General features: G+C 34.0%; 1 protein-coding gene across 1 annotated transcript in view; it reads right to left on the bottom strand.

Annotated features, from left to right (window-relative positions):
• The window catches only part of lqfR (clathrin interactor lqfR), a 34,338-nt gene extending 16,882 nt beyond the window's left edge, over positions 1-17,456 (bottom strand). Inside the window, exons 1-3 of the mRNA XM_072522504.1 lie at positions 17,271-17,456; positions 16,956-17,157; positions 16,349-16,622 (exon numbers count right to left, since the gene is read on the bottom strand). Of these exons, the coding sequence (XP_072378605.1) occupies positions 16,349-16,622; positions 16,956-17,157; positions 17,271-17,323 (529 nt within the window). The 5' untranslated portion in view covers positions 17,324-17,456. The remainder of the gene's footprint in view (positions 1-16,348; positions 16,623-16,955; positions 17,158-17,270) is intronic.

Raw genomic sequence — 17,456 nt, 5'->3', positions numbered from 1 at the left:
TCAAAAGAACTGTGAAGTTTCCCAAAGAAATTATAATTTGGCGCTGCATATCATCAGCGGGTCTAGGAAGATATGAGGTGGTGGAAGGCACAATTAACGCAGCAAAGTATCAAGAAATTTTGAAAAATAGTCTTGTACCAAGTGCTCACGACTCAACCAGGACTTGAATTTTATATTCCAGCAGGACGGTGCTGCATGCCATACAGCTAAAACAACATTAAAGTTCTCTCATAGCTTTCGAACAGTCCAGACCTTAATGTTATTGAGACATTGTGGCATAAGATGAAACAGAAATTGCGTAATGATCCCCAGAGAACCGTCGCCGATTTGAAGAGTAAATTAGGTGAATTATGGGATAATTTTGACCGTGACTTATGTAAATCCTTAGTACGAACAATGCTAGACAGGATTGCCGCGGTGACAATGTAACCCCCTATTAAAATAGTAATTTCTTGAATTGTCCAAACATTTACTTGTCACAATGTTATGCAACATTTTCGTTTATTTTGCCGCCAACGCTGCAATTCAAAGTTTATAGAGACTGAGCCATTTCAATATTTTGTTATTAAGGATAGAGTTTAATGTATTATTGATCTCCTTTTTGGTTCAATATTGGTGAAATGAAGGTTTTCAATAAATTTTCGTTTGTTCGAACATTTAGTTGTTAGGGCTCCTATATTTTATTAAGACAGGAAATTGGCTTGATACCTTTGTTCAGTATTATAAGAAATCTAAAAAATAATAATTATATAAGGGGAAACTTCTTTTTTTAGTATAATTCTTTTAGCACGTCATCAACTTATCGATGCGCAGATTGTCTGGCATATTCTCTGCTCAAATTTACTTCTAAACAAACTTTTTCACTAAACAAGACGTTTTGTGTTATTATTATAGTACTTGTATAGATTTAAAAGAAATAACCTTAACTATTCTAAATATCAGTTCCAGTAACCGACTTACCACCCTTGTACTGTGCGTATGCAGAATGATAAAAAAACATTTTCACCACTTTGACGTAAAATACTCGAACCGTTACACTTTTATTTTTTAAATGATTGTAAAACTATTTTCCAACCGAAGCAAACAGAGTTATCTAAGAGATAAAATGTAGGTATATAAAAACGTGTCACTTGTAGATATATAAACATAATTAGATATTTTTTTTAATGTAGAATCTGATGCTAATGCCCTAACTATATGTTTTGTTAAATGGTAAACTGAAGTTATCTGGAAGACTGGGAGAGAGAAAAACGTAGAAATAATAAACCTACAAAAAATGTTAGACTAGAAATTTTTAAAAAAGTGGTCTTTTCGAAGTTTTTCATCATTTAAAATTTTTAGCAAAAGCTGTATAAATGGAGTCATTACTTTTCTTCTTACTCGTTAACTGATGTAGGTATCGTGATATCATGAAATTATTAGTTAATTTTTTCAATATTATCCCATTTCTCTCTATTTTCTGCCATTCTAGCGCATTCTGACAGTGAAGCGCCAATAGTCGCAACAATATGGTCCGTGTATCCTGTAAGAGATCTATTTTAACTTCTTTTGCCTTCTACCTTTACCTGCATGGTAAGTTTTTCAAGACCATCTAATACACTCAAGGACAAAAATATCGAATATTTTTTAATTTAACAATGTTTAATGAACAAATTTAAGTTTTTATGCGGAAAATTGTGAAAAAAATAAATGTTTAATATTAGGTAAATAAGGTTATTTTACTCTAAACTTAAATGAAAATTGCTTAAACAAGTCGTTTTAACTGAAAGAAGTGCATGATCAGTAACGAGTATTCCCCCCTCTAGCTCTTATTACTGCTTGCATCTTTCTCAGCATGCTTGCAAGTAAATTTTGGACATATCCTTGGGAAATTGCATTCCATTCATCCTGTGCAGCAAGACGAAGCAGCTCTATCCCACATGTCCTGTATTGGATTTAAATCCGGGCTAGACCTCATCAAAATAATTACTCACTATGGCAGCGGCATGTGGTCGAGCACTATCGTGCACTAACGTGAATCTTTCATATCCAATGTAACCAACATATGACAAAACATGATCTTGCAGGATGTTTTAAACGTAAGAATCACTAGTCATCCGTCCAATCACTTCCACAAGTGCGGTACGTACCTCCCAACTAATACCTTCCCAAAGAATTATGCCATAAACTCAAAAACTAACGGTCTGGGCGAGACTGCAGCTGGCGAATCGTTCTCCATCTCTTCTGTAGACGTAGTTTTGACCATCTGGCTTCCATAATAGGATTCTGGTCTCATCAGTGAAAAGAACGTTTTTCCAGTTGTCGATATTCCATTAAATATGTGTTCTTGCAAATTCCAAACGACAAGCTTTATGATTTTGGAGAATACGTGGAACTTTGGCGGGGCGTCTGGGCTTTAAGTTTGCTTCTTTTGATCTTCGTCTAACTGTTTGTGAAATCACATTAACTTGTCTAACATTTAATAGCTCATTTCTGAGCTGAAATGTGCATCGATGTCAATGAACGATTTCGTGTAGAATTAAAAACCAAAAATCGGTCATTAATTGATGCGTCCTTGACCAGGCCTTCATACAAAATTTCCTTTTTCGCGGTACCTTTTTAGAGTATTCGAAACTATAGATTCAGTTCTGCTGAGACCTCGTGAGATACTTTTTTGTGCATATCCTTCCTCGTACAAAATTACAATATGTGCTACTTGGACTTCATCGCAGTTTCGAATTGGTGGGATACTTGTTTTAAACTTAGTTAAATCAAAACAATATTTAATTTAACTTAATAAATTAAACTAAAAATAACCGAATTAGTATGATTTTTCCTTTACGTGAAGAAGGATTTTTATCATAAAATGTACGAATGACACTAACCACTGAATAAACGTCAAAATTAACAGCAAAATATTTCAAACCAGTTGAGTACATCAGCCTACTATATGAGTATTATCAGTAATCTAAAATTATTTTGAAATAATAGTGACTACCAAAAAAAATTGGAAAATTCCAAAATATTCGATACTTTTGTTCATGAGTGTATTTGTATTTTTAGTCTTTCTTTTTATTTTTGTTCTTCGGACTACCCATGGTATTCTCAGCATCGTCTCCAGCAATAGATCTTAAATACATCTTTAATTGTTTTATCTTTCTTCATAAGTATCCAGCATTCCTATACATAAGTGAAAACTGGAAAAACTAGACTTATTACCAGTGCCCTTGTTGAGTCGGCTTTAGTCGTAGTTATTTCACGGTTTTTCCAAATATTTGTTAATTTTTTCATGGAGCTTTTTGCAATTGTTGCCTAACGCTTTATTTCTTTAGTACCACCCGCCTTGTTACTCATTAAAGAACCCAGATACACAAATTTATCTACAAAGCTATATTTTTATTATTCTTAGATGATGATGTGAGCTCTATCCATTATCACAATCCCTGTTTTGTCACTGTTTATTTTTAGATCCATCGTTAAGCTAATTCCTTCAATCTGTTGTAGCAGGGAATCAGTTAAACTTACGACCTAGCGAGGATGATTGTATCAGCTGCATATCTTCCTCCCGCCGATAGTGACGCGACCGTTCCAGCCTTCAGCAGCTTCCCGCATTGGGGTTTGTGGTGGCCGTATCGCAGTGGCGATGTTACTGGGGGGCCTGGGTTAGATTCCCGGCACTGACAAATTTTGTACTGTGAAATATTATTGTCTCACACAGTTAATATGCGATAGCCGAGAGGAGTCCGCTTGAAAGAGAGCTAGGACGTAAGGTGCAATCAGTCACAAAACTTGGAGGTGGAGGAGATGCTTAGGTCGTCAGATCGGTATAGAGCAGTTCAGAGATATGTGAAGAGAACGTTGGAGAGAAAGGAACAGGAATAAAGGCGACCCGAAGAGAGGAGGGAAGTCCAGGAGCAAGCAAGGAGATAAGGTCGATTGAGATGTGGCGAGATATAACACTAAGAGGAGAAACAGCGGGAGGGAAGGATTAAGCAGACACAGTGAGAAAATGAGAGAATGCGTGAGAATCGTGCATGAGTGGGAGATCGGGTGAATGTCGTGACGAAGTTCTGCTCCAATCAGGGCGGTTCGCCGGTAATTCATGGTTGAGAAGGGGGTTTTTTAGCAGGTAGGTCTGTGGCATTGACGGCGTTGTTGTCCGAATAAGCCCTGCGTGCGGTATCGGATGTCATCGCGGCCACGTGGAGGAATCCTACATAACTGAAGCTGGAAGGAGGTTCTGCCCAGCTGCTAGGACTGAGGTATGTTTCAAATATTTTGATCATCCCATCCCCGTCAAAAAAAGACGAACAAAATTCCCGCCCTATCCATTTGCCATGCATGTTAAATAAAATTGGGTTTAATATTTTAACGTTGCAGTCCTAAATGGAGTTTTGGTAGCAAGCAATTATTATCAAATGAAAACAATTAAAAAATAAAAATATAAATCGTGCTGTAAAACTTAATATATACAGGACCTTAATAAGACCGGTTTTGATATATGGGGCTGAAACGTGGACCTTATCTCAAAATGATGAAAGACTTCTTGGTATTTTTGAGAGAAAAATGCTTAGAAAGATTTTTGGGGCTGTAAATGAAAATGGGCTATGGCGTCGAAGATACAACTTTGAACTATATCAGTTATACACCGATCCAGATATTGTGAAACTCGTTAAAGTGCAGAGACTTAGATGGGCTGGACACATTGCAAGGATGTCAGATCACGAATACACGAAGAGATTAACATTTTCAAAACCAGAGGACACAAGAAGCAGAGGACGACCACGAATGAGATGGATTGATGATGTGGAAGAAGACCTACAGATTCTAAGGGTTAGAAGATGGAGGGAAGTTGCCAGGAATCGACAGGAACGGCGACTTCTTTGTGAGCAGACCAAGATCCATAACGGATTGTCGAGCCACTTATGATATTATCAAATGATCTGAGCCATCGCTGAAATAAACACGAAGCCATCCTCCGTATAACCCCGATTTAAGTCCCAACGACTTCTTCACGTTCCTAAAGATCAAGAATTCAATGCGTGGGCAGCGATTCCAGTTGTCAGAAGAAGCCATCGATGCCTTCAAAACAGGTTTTTGCAGGTGTCAACTGAAGACTGGAATAACTATTTTATCAATTGGTTTGAACGTATGCAAAAGTATCGATCTTGGTACGACATATTTTGAAAAGCAATAAAGTACTTGTCTTTATGGCTATATGCAACACTCTCGTATTATGGGATTTAAATGCTATGGTATTTAAAATACACGCAATATTCACCAATATTCCCATTATTATCTTTTTAAAAAATATTGCTAATAAAACATATTACAGTATACTCCCTCTATAAGGAACACGGCTATTACGAGGTTTCGCTTATAACGAGGTACATTAAATGTCCCGTGAAATTTCTATTGAACTATAACCCTCTATAACGAGGCAAATTTGGTTATAACGAGAGAAAATAAGATCGAAAAACGTGTTTTTTACGTTTTTGGCCCGGCCGTGGCTATAAATAAATAGCCTTTCTAACTACAGCCCGCAATAAACTTCTTCTGTTTAATCTACCGACCGATGTTGTGTTGTCGGAAACTTAAAATTTATGATTCACAAATGTCAGTGTAGGAGTTTGGCCATTTTTCCAGACCAATTTCACCAAAATTTCATTTCAGTTATTTTTGTCGTAGATGTTTATCGTCTGTTTCCTGATTATGCTTTCGCGTCTTGAAAGTTGTGTTGTAGATTACATAATCACATAGATTACACACTATGACTCATAGTGTGTAAGAAAATCATTTACTTTAGAAGAAAAAATTAACCCTAAAGATGTTGAGAACGGTAAGCAAAAAGCAGAAGTTTGTCGTGAAAGAAGAATTTCAAGTTCAAATATATATACTATGCTCAAAAATAAACACAAGATTTTCGAAGCAGATTCGTCTTTTTCCGGTAAATCGAAAAAACTACGTGCCGCAACTAATAAAGGACTCGATACTGCAATGGTCAAATGGTTTACCGCAAACAGGACTGCGAATGTTCCAATAAGTGGACCACTGCTTCAAGAAAAAGCAACACAGTTTTCGCAGGCGCTAGGTGGTGATGAGAATTTTAAAGCATCGAGAGGGTGGATGAACTTTTTTAAGGCCAGGCACGAGAGTGTTTCCAAAGAAGTTACCGACAACTGGTTGAAGTCATGGCCTACAATAAGACAAAATACAGTGACAATAATGTCTTCAAAGCCGACGAGCTGGGATTTTTTTTAAACTTACTCCAAATAAGACCCTCAAATTCAAAAATGAACGTTGCGTAGGTGGCAAGTTATCAAAAGAAAGGGTAACTGTATTCGCGTGTGCCAACATGTCCGGTTCCGAAAAAAGGAAGTTGGTTGTCATTGGAAAATCTCAAAAACCACAATTGTTCAGATGTGTGAATCAGCTTCCTGTCACATATAAATTTAATAAAAAATCGTGGATGACAGCAGAGATTTTTAGTGGAGAACTGTTGAAGTGGGACAGAGAGTTGAGATATCGAAAGATTTTTTTAATTGTTGACAACTGAGAACTGAAGTGGGACAGAGAGTTGAGATATCGAAAGATTTTTTTAATTGTTGACAATTGTACAGTCCATCCGAAAGTTAACGGTTTAAAAAACATTCAATTTCTTTTTTTACCCCCAAATTGCACATATGTTCTGCAACCGATGGATCGGGGCATCATAAGGTCCCTTAAAGTTCACTACAGAAAACTTTTAGTAAAAAAAAACCCTCAGTATGGTGGAGATATGTAGATGATGTATTCTCAATATGGCCTCATGGATCAGAGTTGTTGGACACATTCCTAAATGATATAAACGATAAAGAAGAGACAATAACATTTACCATGGAAAAGGAATATAATAACACATTACCTTTTCTGGATGTTTTAATCTCTAAGAACGATACTGGATACGAAACTCAGGTGTATAGAAAACCAACACACACCAACAGATATTTAAATTTCAAATCAAATCACAATATTAATATTAAAAAGGGAATCATTAAATCCTTATACGATAGAGCCAAAATTACTTGTTCTAACCAAAATTCGTTCTTGGAGGAGAAACATTTGTTAACATCTGTTTTATTAAAAAATGATTATCCTTTATCGTTTATAAATAAGGAATTTTCAACAATAGATCGAATAGAACAAAACAACTTAGAACGAGATCCTACAACATATACAAGGGATAATACGAGGAAAATAACAATACCATATATAAAAGGATTATCGGAAAAGCTTAAAAGGATAGGAAATAAATTCAACATTTCAACAACATTCAAAACAACAAACACGTTGAGATCTATTTTGTCCAAAACCAAACCTAACAATGAACAAGAAAGGACAAAGAATTGCATTTATAAAATACCTTGTGAATGCGATCAGTTTTATTTAGGTGAAACATCAAGGCCATTAAATGTTAGAATAAGTGAACATCAATCCTATATTAAAAATAGAGAATTTGATAGATCTCAAATATGTAAACATGCATGGGATAATGAACATAGGGTTCAATGGAATGATTCAAATATAGTCCTAAAAGAAACGGATGGTAAAAAGAGAAAAATCAAAGAAGCGGCTCTAATTATGCTAAATGAGACCAATTGTGTCGCGAATTCCTCGGCAGAATGTAGTAGGATCTGGTTACCCATATTGAAAGAGGAAGTTATTAAAAAGAAAATACCAGTATTGGTAAGTCAGTAACATATAGAGAATACATCATTTATATTTTTTAAATAACAAACATATAAAATCGGAATTTGGTATTTATTGAAGGTAAAATAAATGCAAGATCAAATACTTACCATGTCGGGATAGTATTATGAGGTTTTTTTCCTGGTTTTTCCCTCATAATTTACTATGGAATCACTAACAGGAGAATTTTACTGTCATCATGGCATGTATTTGTCTTTTTAAAGACGAATTACATGTTATGATCTTTTCTGACGGATATTCTCAAGTTAAAGTTGATTTCATGTAATCGAATGAACTATCTTATAAGTAAAGTCGTCCCAGGAACGCAACTCAACAATATTGGCAATATCATTTTAAAGTCGTCTACTTTAAAATGTATAATGTATGTCTGAATTGTCAATATAGATGAGTCAGATAAAATTAAATTAATAGAAGAATTTTTCACTAAGTAACAAAAACAAAATTTGTTTAATTTACTAATGTTTGTATTTTGAGAACGATTTCCGAAGTGGAAATTGAAACGTCAATAAACGTATTTTAACCTTTAATTGTGGCTTATTCCCAGTTAAATAGTAATTAAGAAAACTTTTAGTTAAGCGGATCCTGAATAATATGGAAAACCGTCCTATTACTTTATTAGATGCCATAAATTTCACCCACAAAGCATGGACACTCTTAGATAAAAAAACCATCAGAAAATGTTTCGGTCATGCGGGGTGGACAGTGACTGAGGTAGAAAACGAAGAAGATGAATATCCTGTAGCAGAGTGGTTGAGGTTACAACAGCAAGGTCCAGAACTAACTCAACTGAACAAGGATGACGAGTTTGCTGAATTCATTGCCACTGATGATGACGTCATTGTTTGCGATCTTTCGACGGGTAGTGAAATTATCGCGGAAATGATAAATCCGCTGGCGGAGCGCGTTATCGCCAGTGACGAAAGTGATGAAGATGGAGAAGGCAATCGCGGTGAATCTACGCAAGAAGGTCCTAATAGACAAGATGTGGAAAGTGCTTTAAACATTGTAAGAAACCTTATCCAAAGACAAAACGCAAATGAAGAAGCATACAACCGTTTCACGGTTGATATCTTTAGAAAATATGATAGATAGAATGATACTGGACAATTTGGGGCAGTCAAAAATGACAGACTTCTTCCATTGCAGAAACAATAGTTTGTTATCCTTGAAAATACGCTTTATACATTATGTAGTTAGAAAAAAATGTAATTACAGATTTTTTGTTTTAACGTATATCATTGACAATAAAAGTCAACAACTTTTTTTTTCAAAAACGGCATTCAAATAATATTTAGCATCTTATATTGCTCCGAATGGCCTCACTATAGGAAGTTAATGTTTTAGAAAAGTACATATTCATATGTATGCACAGTATTATTGTCTGATATAATGAGATCGGCTTATAACGAGGTAATTAGTCTGCCATTTCAGTTCTCGTTATAGAGGGAATCTACTATATATAAGTACAAGTATAAATGATTTTTTCAATCTAAATATATGTTTGCTATTTCATTCCTTGAATTTTTGTATCAAAACATTCTTAATTGACATTGCAAATTGTTCAGTAAAGTTATTATCACATATTTTTTGTAATACAAATTGTACAATGTCGCTGGTGAGTAAGGGAATGAGATGTGTAAGAGAATGAGTCAGGGGTTTAGATAACTAACCTGAATATCTACTCTGTATAACGAGCGATCCACAATATATCCTTAGTGAGACCCCCTTAAAAAATGTCTTGTAAGCCACTGAACGCTTCCATAATATATCTATCAAAAGGTTAATTAAGGTTTGTAAAAATTTTATCTGAATAAAGAAGATATTTAACCTTTTCGTTTTCCACATTTTTCAATAATCGACCTGTCTCTCGCTAATGTGGATAGCTATTGATGATTTGATTGGGCAATCGTTTCTTTAACGAAAAAAGAAGTAATGACATCTTAACTACTTTTTTTCTATCTCCTCTAGTTTTCGGTATACCCTGCAAAACATACCAATTTGGGACACCCTGTACATATACCAGATATTTACTTTTGTAGAAAACGCTAATTTAAACGCAAACGTTGTGTCAATGAAACTAAATCAATGTAATAAATGTAAATAAGCGAAGTGAAACCGCCGTGGCGTCATGGTCGTTGTTTTCTGTTGTTAAATTTATGTAACACATGTTTAACAGATTACTTAATCAGTGCAATGTGTCTGTCAGGAACGCGATGAACTGTTTTAGGAATAAAACAGATGTGTATTTGTTGTTAATTAAATCTAATAAAAGTTAGTGTTATCATTCTTTTTTAGTGGGCTTTAGAGTGATAACAATATAAAACAGTATCATGGTATATCAAATTTAACTTTTCAATGCCATGACTAGATAAAAATATTTCTATCTATATAATAGTTTGGAAATGCGTGAAATATTATCAAAACCATTTACAAAGAACGGCATCCGATTTTGTTCAATATATACGAGGGGGGATAAAATCTGAATTGGCCTTTATTCATAACTTGTTATTGAATTGTAGAATTGTAAAGCTGTTTATATACACAAACATCTGTTCTAGAAAATATCCACCGAAGATCTTCTTCTTCTTCTTCTTCTAATGGCGCTACAACCCTTTGTGAGTCTTGGCCTGCTTAAGAATGTTCTTCCATTCTGCCCTGTCGGATACTTTCCTTCGCCACTGCCTGATGTTCATGGTTTTAAGATCTCTCTCTACGTCGTCTATCCATCTTTTACGGGGCCTTCTTCTTGTTCTGTTTCCTTGGGGCTTCCATCTCTGGACTACTTTTACAGCTCGATTATCTACCGAAGATACGGATGCTGAATCAGGGCTTTAATCGAGATTCCAGAAAAATACCGACGATAAATAAGTTCGAGAACTTTGCTGACAAAGTGGTTAATTTGGCTTCTAGAATTACTGTTACGCCAGGGCCGCAATTAGAGCGTTGAGACTCGTAACATCACCGCCTTCTTTCAGGCTGTTCGCCCCAAACAATACCTAAGTCAACCAAGTCGGTGGATTTTGCCCTTCATAAGGTCACAGTCTCTCCAGGTAGACGACCTTCGGCTGAATTCGTAGCGTCAGTTGCACTCTGTGTTGCCAAAACTCACGATTAATCGTGAGATTAGACGAATTCGGTAAATGTCTCACGATTTCACACGATTTACACGATTTTTACTCACTTTAGAGTAATCAGTAGTTTTATACATAATTTTATAAAGAAATTGCTTAGAGACAGAAAAACCCTGTTAACAAACCCGTTATAACTGAACGAAAAAGGTAAAAAGCTAAAAGTATTAACATCTTTATCAACGTCTGTTTTGCCTTGCAATTAGAAGGCACAGATAAAAGCAAAAATCTGAATTTGGTTTCGAAAATTAGTTTACGCATTTTAAAATCAGATGTCACTATTTGCGTCTATACGAAGCCATGTTAGAGTTGCTTCCTAAGACAGAAAAGATTTATTTTCACTTTCAGAGCGACTGTGAATATCCGTCTCTGATGATCCCTATTAGGGTGAAATACGTATAAGCGGATACACAGACGCACTGTACGTGAAATCAAATCTTAACTGTCTTTTCCTTTCCTTTTAAAAGTATTAAGTTTATTTCTACCATCCGCAATTCGTTGCTATTGGATTAAATTGAATCAGAATTCGGAGAAGTCGCACCCTTGCACCAGTTACAATATTACCGCGCGCGCGTTGCATTACGATTGTCGTTGTTCGTTGTTTTGTTTGGTTTGGCCGTCAGTTTTGTCAGGTGAAAAGTAAAAGTATAATGGACACATTAATAAAATGATAGAAAACACACTAATCAAAATAGTCGTAGACAAGTCACCGACCGGAACAAAAAACACAGATCAACCTAAAAGCAGATCAAATGGTAATAGTCCAATAGAAAAGACGAAACTTTGAAGAAAAACAGACCATATACCTACATAATATTCCTAGATAAAACGTAAACAAATTTGACACAACCTGTATAGTTATCGGTTGACGCAAATACTTTGTAATTCCTAAAAGATGTATACTTTATCTCTATTTATTAATACAGGAAACTACGTCTATGAAGATGTTATTATTACGAGAAAACAGGATAGGCGCGGTATTATAATTTAATATTGATAACAAATGTAAATAAAAAAAATTAAGATTAATCAGAAATAGTTTTAAGTTAGGAGTAAAATCGTTAACTTTAACCATAATAATTTCAGTCAAAACTACTTTTTTATCGCCTTTCATTATGTTGTAAACCACATTTGCTATAAACATTTATAATGATCATAAATATTTCTAAGAATTTAAAAAAAAAAAACACGTTTCTTACGAGATTTTGTTACAAGATTTGAAAGAAACACATAGGAAAAAATATATGTTACAGAAAAAAGAATTTTTGGTTTTTCAAAATCCTCTTCTTAATTCCAGGAATTTATTTGTGTGGCGCCGCGATGAAAGTTTTAAAAAGTGATTGTCGGTAACAAAAATTCTGTTAAAAGTTGTATTTTCAACACAATAAAGTTTAATTGAAGTATACTTATCCGCGCATACAATTTTTGTGGAAGCAGTTGACCGAAAATATTGTTACACTATTGATTCTATCTTATCAACTAGCTTTCTCCATCTTCGAATATGAGGTGCTGTTGCTCTTCGCTGATACATATAAATTCAATTTTCTTGACATTTATTTCAAGTCCCCATTTTTATATTCATCAATTAATTTCCTAGTGATATATTCAATAAAATTTTCATAGTTTTGTGCTATTACTAATTGGTTATCCGCAAATAAAAAAATGGATATGCTATAGATAGACATTTTATCATTAAATACTTTGACGAACCATATCTTGGTTACCGTTAGTCCTAGAAGATTTTACAATAGACTATTTTAAAGTACAAAAAAAGTTTTAATAAGAAATTTAAAAAATATCAAAAATAGTTAAAAGTAGAAAACTTTCAAGAACCTTATCTTGCTTAAAATTAGTAAAAGTAATTATTTTTTCTTTCTATTCAATGTACGGCTGCAGCCATTTAGACTTGCAGTTAGACCAAAAATTGTCTTCGAAGTTTATGAATTCATTACAACATACAACTCGCCTCCTCTTGTGATCTTCAGTGAAGAAAGGTTTCCTTGCAGCTGCAGAATTTATAAATTCACTTGCTTTAATCCTTCTATGTGCAGTGCGAATGCTGCATGGAAACACTGTCTTTTTGCAAGCTTTTCGAGCTGTGGCAAAAAGAGCTTCTCTCAGACAATCTACTAACACCTCATCTTGTCGCTCAACCCAACCATGCTATAGAGTGAAAATGATCCCATCTTTGTTTAATTTTTCATATGCATATATGGCTCATGTTCAAATCTACAGCAACTTGCTTTAGTGACCAACCATCTTCGACAATTGGCGAATTCTTGGCAATTACTCATTTTTTGTACCTGCGTAGCGCAAGCGGTAGGATGCTTGCCTCGCATGCCAGTGGTCCGGAGTTCGAATCCTACCGCCGGCAAGAACAACTAGACATTTTTAAAAATGTCTATAGGCCCCAGGTCGACTCAGCTTGAATAAAATGAGTACCTTGGGTAAAACCAGGGGTAATAATAGGCGGTTGAAGCGTAGCACTGGCCATGTTACCTTCCTTGTATACCGTAGGCCCTAGATATAGCAGACTACCCTGCTATACTCCCAAAGCCGCGAGCGGTATAAAACAGGAGACTATTATTATTAATAGCTTTTTTTTTTAATGTGTGCAAAATTTTTGGCATTTAGCAAATCTGTAAGACACTGCGATTTTACAGTATTATATTATTACATTATACAAATAAAAGTGTAAACTATTCAGTGACTGAAGCTGTACCAATATACTTTCCTAAAACTGTATAGAAAAAATTTATGGAACAATTTTTGCAAAGAAATAGGGAAATTGGCCCGAAATTGGTGTGAGTGGGGAATTTTGAAAAATTGTATCTCAGATACTGTGAATCCTAAAAACTTCTACAAAATGTCATTTAGAAGAGGAAGCTGGATAGAGGTTTTTTCTGTAAAGCAATGCCTATACCTATTGGGATAGCCCATACTCTTACCCCCTCCACATTTCCAAAGTGTCATGTCTGCTGACTAGTCCTACACTGATGCAGTTTACATTGTATTATATAAAAAAGTTCAGTTTTTCTCTCAAGAATGTCGTTTTCTAATGAAATAGTACGTAATATCAATGAGAAAATCAACTTTTAAATTCAACAATGAAAAAAGCTTATAAGTTTAATTTGGATTAACTGAAAGAACTTCATGATATGAGAGAGCTGCAAATAACATTTTATGTAATTTTCTGCTGTACACTGGTCATTTTACCCATAGCAATACAGGACAGGATACATAATAGGGTTTATTATTATTATAATTAATCCTAACCTAGCTTTTAGCTTTGTGGCTGCTTTATTTGTTTGTGTTTATATTTTGAAAAATTGGATTTTGTAATTCTATTATTACTCCATAATACTTCTATTACAACTAATAGAACTGATAAAAGAATCTCTAAAAGTAGAAAGTAGAATCCGGATACAAAATGAATTAACGGAAACAATAGATGTGAAAAAGGGACTATGCCAAGGAGACGCTCTATCATGCATCTTGTTCAACATCGTACTCGAGAAAATACTGAGGGAAACTATAGTCAATACACGAGGAACAATCATTAATAAAAGCGTGCAAATACTAGCATTTGCAGATAATGTTGACATAATCGCAAGATCAAGAAGAGAAATGATAGAGGCATACAACCAAATAGAACGAGCTGCACAAAATAGTGGTCTTAGAATCAATCAGACCAAAACAAAATATATGCAGGTAAGTAAAAATGCAGAAGTAAGGCAGCCACAAAATATAACAATAGGAGAATACAACATAGAGGGGGTAAAAAACTTTATATACTTGAGATCCCTAGTCACATCTGATAATAACGTTACAGAGGAAGTGAAGAGGCGAATATTTATTGCAAGTAAATGGTACCAAGGTTAATTAGGCAACTAAGATCAGATAACGTCGCAAGAAAAACAAAATGCCAAATATATAAAACCCTAATAAGACCGGTACTCACATATGGCTCAGAAACCTGGACACTCACTAAAAGAGAGGAAACGTTGTTAGCCACCTTTCGAAAGGAAAAATCTTGCGACACATATATAAGGGCACAAAAGAAAACGGAATATGGCGAATAAGATACAACTCTGAACTATACAAAATATACCAGGATCCGGATATTATAACATTCATTAAAATAGGATGCCTGCGTTGGATAGGACATGTAGAAAGAATGGAAGAAGGTGAAATACCAAACAAAATATTCAAACAGATGCCAGTAGGAAAAGGAACAAGAGGAAGACCGAAACTGAGATACTTAGAACAAATAGAAAATGATATAACAACCTTAAAAATAAAAAACTGGAGAAAAAAAGCACAAAACAGATCAGAATGGAGAAGAATCCTGGAGCAGACCAAGACCCAAAAAGGGTTGTCGAGCCAGTGATGATGATGATGATGATGATTATTACTCCATAAACTCTTGTGTTAGGATAAATAAGTTTTAATTTAAATACAGTTTTCTAGCCTTTTAATTGAACAACAGTGTTTTTATTATGTAAATAATCAGTAAAAACTCTGAACCTTTTGTTGGAGCAGGTAAACAATGGAATGTAATGGCCTTTATATATAGAATTTTTACTGTTGCATAAAATATTTAAATTTTTTTGGCAAGTTGATTTTTTTCATTGATATTATGTACTATTTCATTAGAAAAAGATATTCTTGTCAAAAAACAAACTTTACTATTTCATACAATGTAAACAGCTGCAGAGTAGGACTTGACAGCAGACATGACACTTTGGCAATGTGGAAGGAGCACAAGTACAGGTTATTCTAGTAGAAAAAAAGTTATGGGGCAAAAAAAGGAACATAGCTTGTGTTCCCGTTTTTTGCTTCATTTTTTAAATATATTTTATTCAAAAAAAATTATTTTTTACTTAAAAGGGACAGTTGGATAAGAAATTTAATTTTAAACAATTTTTTTCTATAGGTGTATAAGTAAAAAAAGTGTATAGAATCTGGCAAGATATATTTTATACTATTGACATAACAATCTTCCCCATTTTTCTAGTATTTTAGTTTGTTTTTTACTGCTTGTTTCATTAATATTCAAAAGCAACATCAGATGCAGTTCATATTTTTTAGCAATGCCATTTTATTTGCTAAGTACATAAAATAAAACAAAACACTTTCTTTTAACACTGATCTGTAATAGAAACAGTAAAAAACCACTGATAATAAGATAATACTATTTGTTGTAAAATCATGTACATATACTTGTTAACAATTAAAAGTGGTTATCATCTTATTATCAAACAGATATTTACCACAAATAAAAAATGATTAGATAATGTAATTTTTGTTCCAATTTAATCATTCCCAAGAATTTGGCATTCTGTATTACATTTTTACATAGTATACATTACTTTTTAACAATAAATTACATAAAAATTACACACACGAATGCATAAAGGTACTAAGAATTGCAAATGAAGTTACCTAACCACTTATTTTCATTAAACATGTGATTAAAAATAAAAACTTACCACCAAATTTGTTTCCGAATGTATCTGAACTCATTCCAATAAATTTATCCTTATTCTTCTTGGCCTTTTTCCTTTCTTCCCTTAGACGATCATCATCTTGTATAAAATCAATAAGTTCTTTTACTTTATGCCTAATGTTAACTCCTTGATCTTTTCCTATATCATCTATGAATGTGTAATTTTCCAAAGATCTAAGATCATAGATATGTTCTCTTGCTGATGTGACTACTCTTTCTGAACCATTTTTTATCAAGTAGTTTAGAACAAGTAATGACTGCAACAAAGAACCAAGTTACAAAAAGGATGATTAACAGCATTGTTTTGAGAATGTACTTAATGCTGAACCAAAGAAGTGAAATTTTAAGACTTATTGATGAATAGAAATAAAAAGGCTGAAGATGAAACAGGCATGTCATAGCTATCAATGTTTCAGCTTAGTAGTATTATTACATTAATTGTAAAATAGCACAAAACTGACAAAAAATGCAATGTTCAAAATAAAATAAGAAATTTTCTGATGTATTGACGTTTAAATAAACAATTACAGCATAATAGGGATGACACTTGTCTTGTAAAAAAAGTAAATAACTGTTTTTATCACACAGACCTTGTATGTTCTCCTCCAATGTTGTTTGTTATCTTGAAGCATTCGTTTCCAAAGCATAGACATAACTTCTGGGAAATGTTCATATGTGAAAGTGGAATGAGCTAATTCTTGCATTATTTGTCCTGTAGGTCCCCAAGGTTCTTCATTTGTAGCTTCCCGAACTTTCGCTTCGACTTCTGTATAGTTCATTACTACATTTGTACTACAAAGAACATATTTAAGAATTACATTTGTCATAAAAATAAAAAGTGTAGTAGAAAACAAGTAAAACATTCAATAAAGAAAATATTGATAGCCATCTGCTTATTTACTTACACTTTATCAGCCAACTCGCGGACCTTCCACATACTTGGAAAGAAGTTCTCCATTTTGTTGCAATTAGTTTAAACAATGTTCCTAAAAAGTTTCAAAAAAAATACTTATATTACCTATAGTTTGCAAAAACGGTGACTTGGCCAGTCGTCGGCCATGATACAAATTTTGGCAGCTTGAAACCGATGT

This window comes from Diabrotica undecimpunctata, chromosome 2 (genome assembly GCF_040954645.1).
Source record: "Diabrotica undecimpunctata isolate CICGRU chromosome 2, icDiaUnde3, whole genome shotgun sequence".
NCBI classification, from domain to species: domain Eukaryota; kingdom Metazoa; phylum Arthropoda; class Insecta; order Coleoptera; family Chrysomelidae; genus Diabrotica; species Diabrotica undecimpunctata.
The sequence above is the reverse complement of the archived record's forward strand: the minus strand, read 5'-3'. Positions and strand labels throughout refer to the sequence as shown.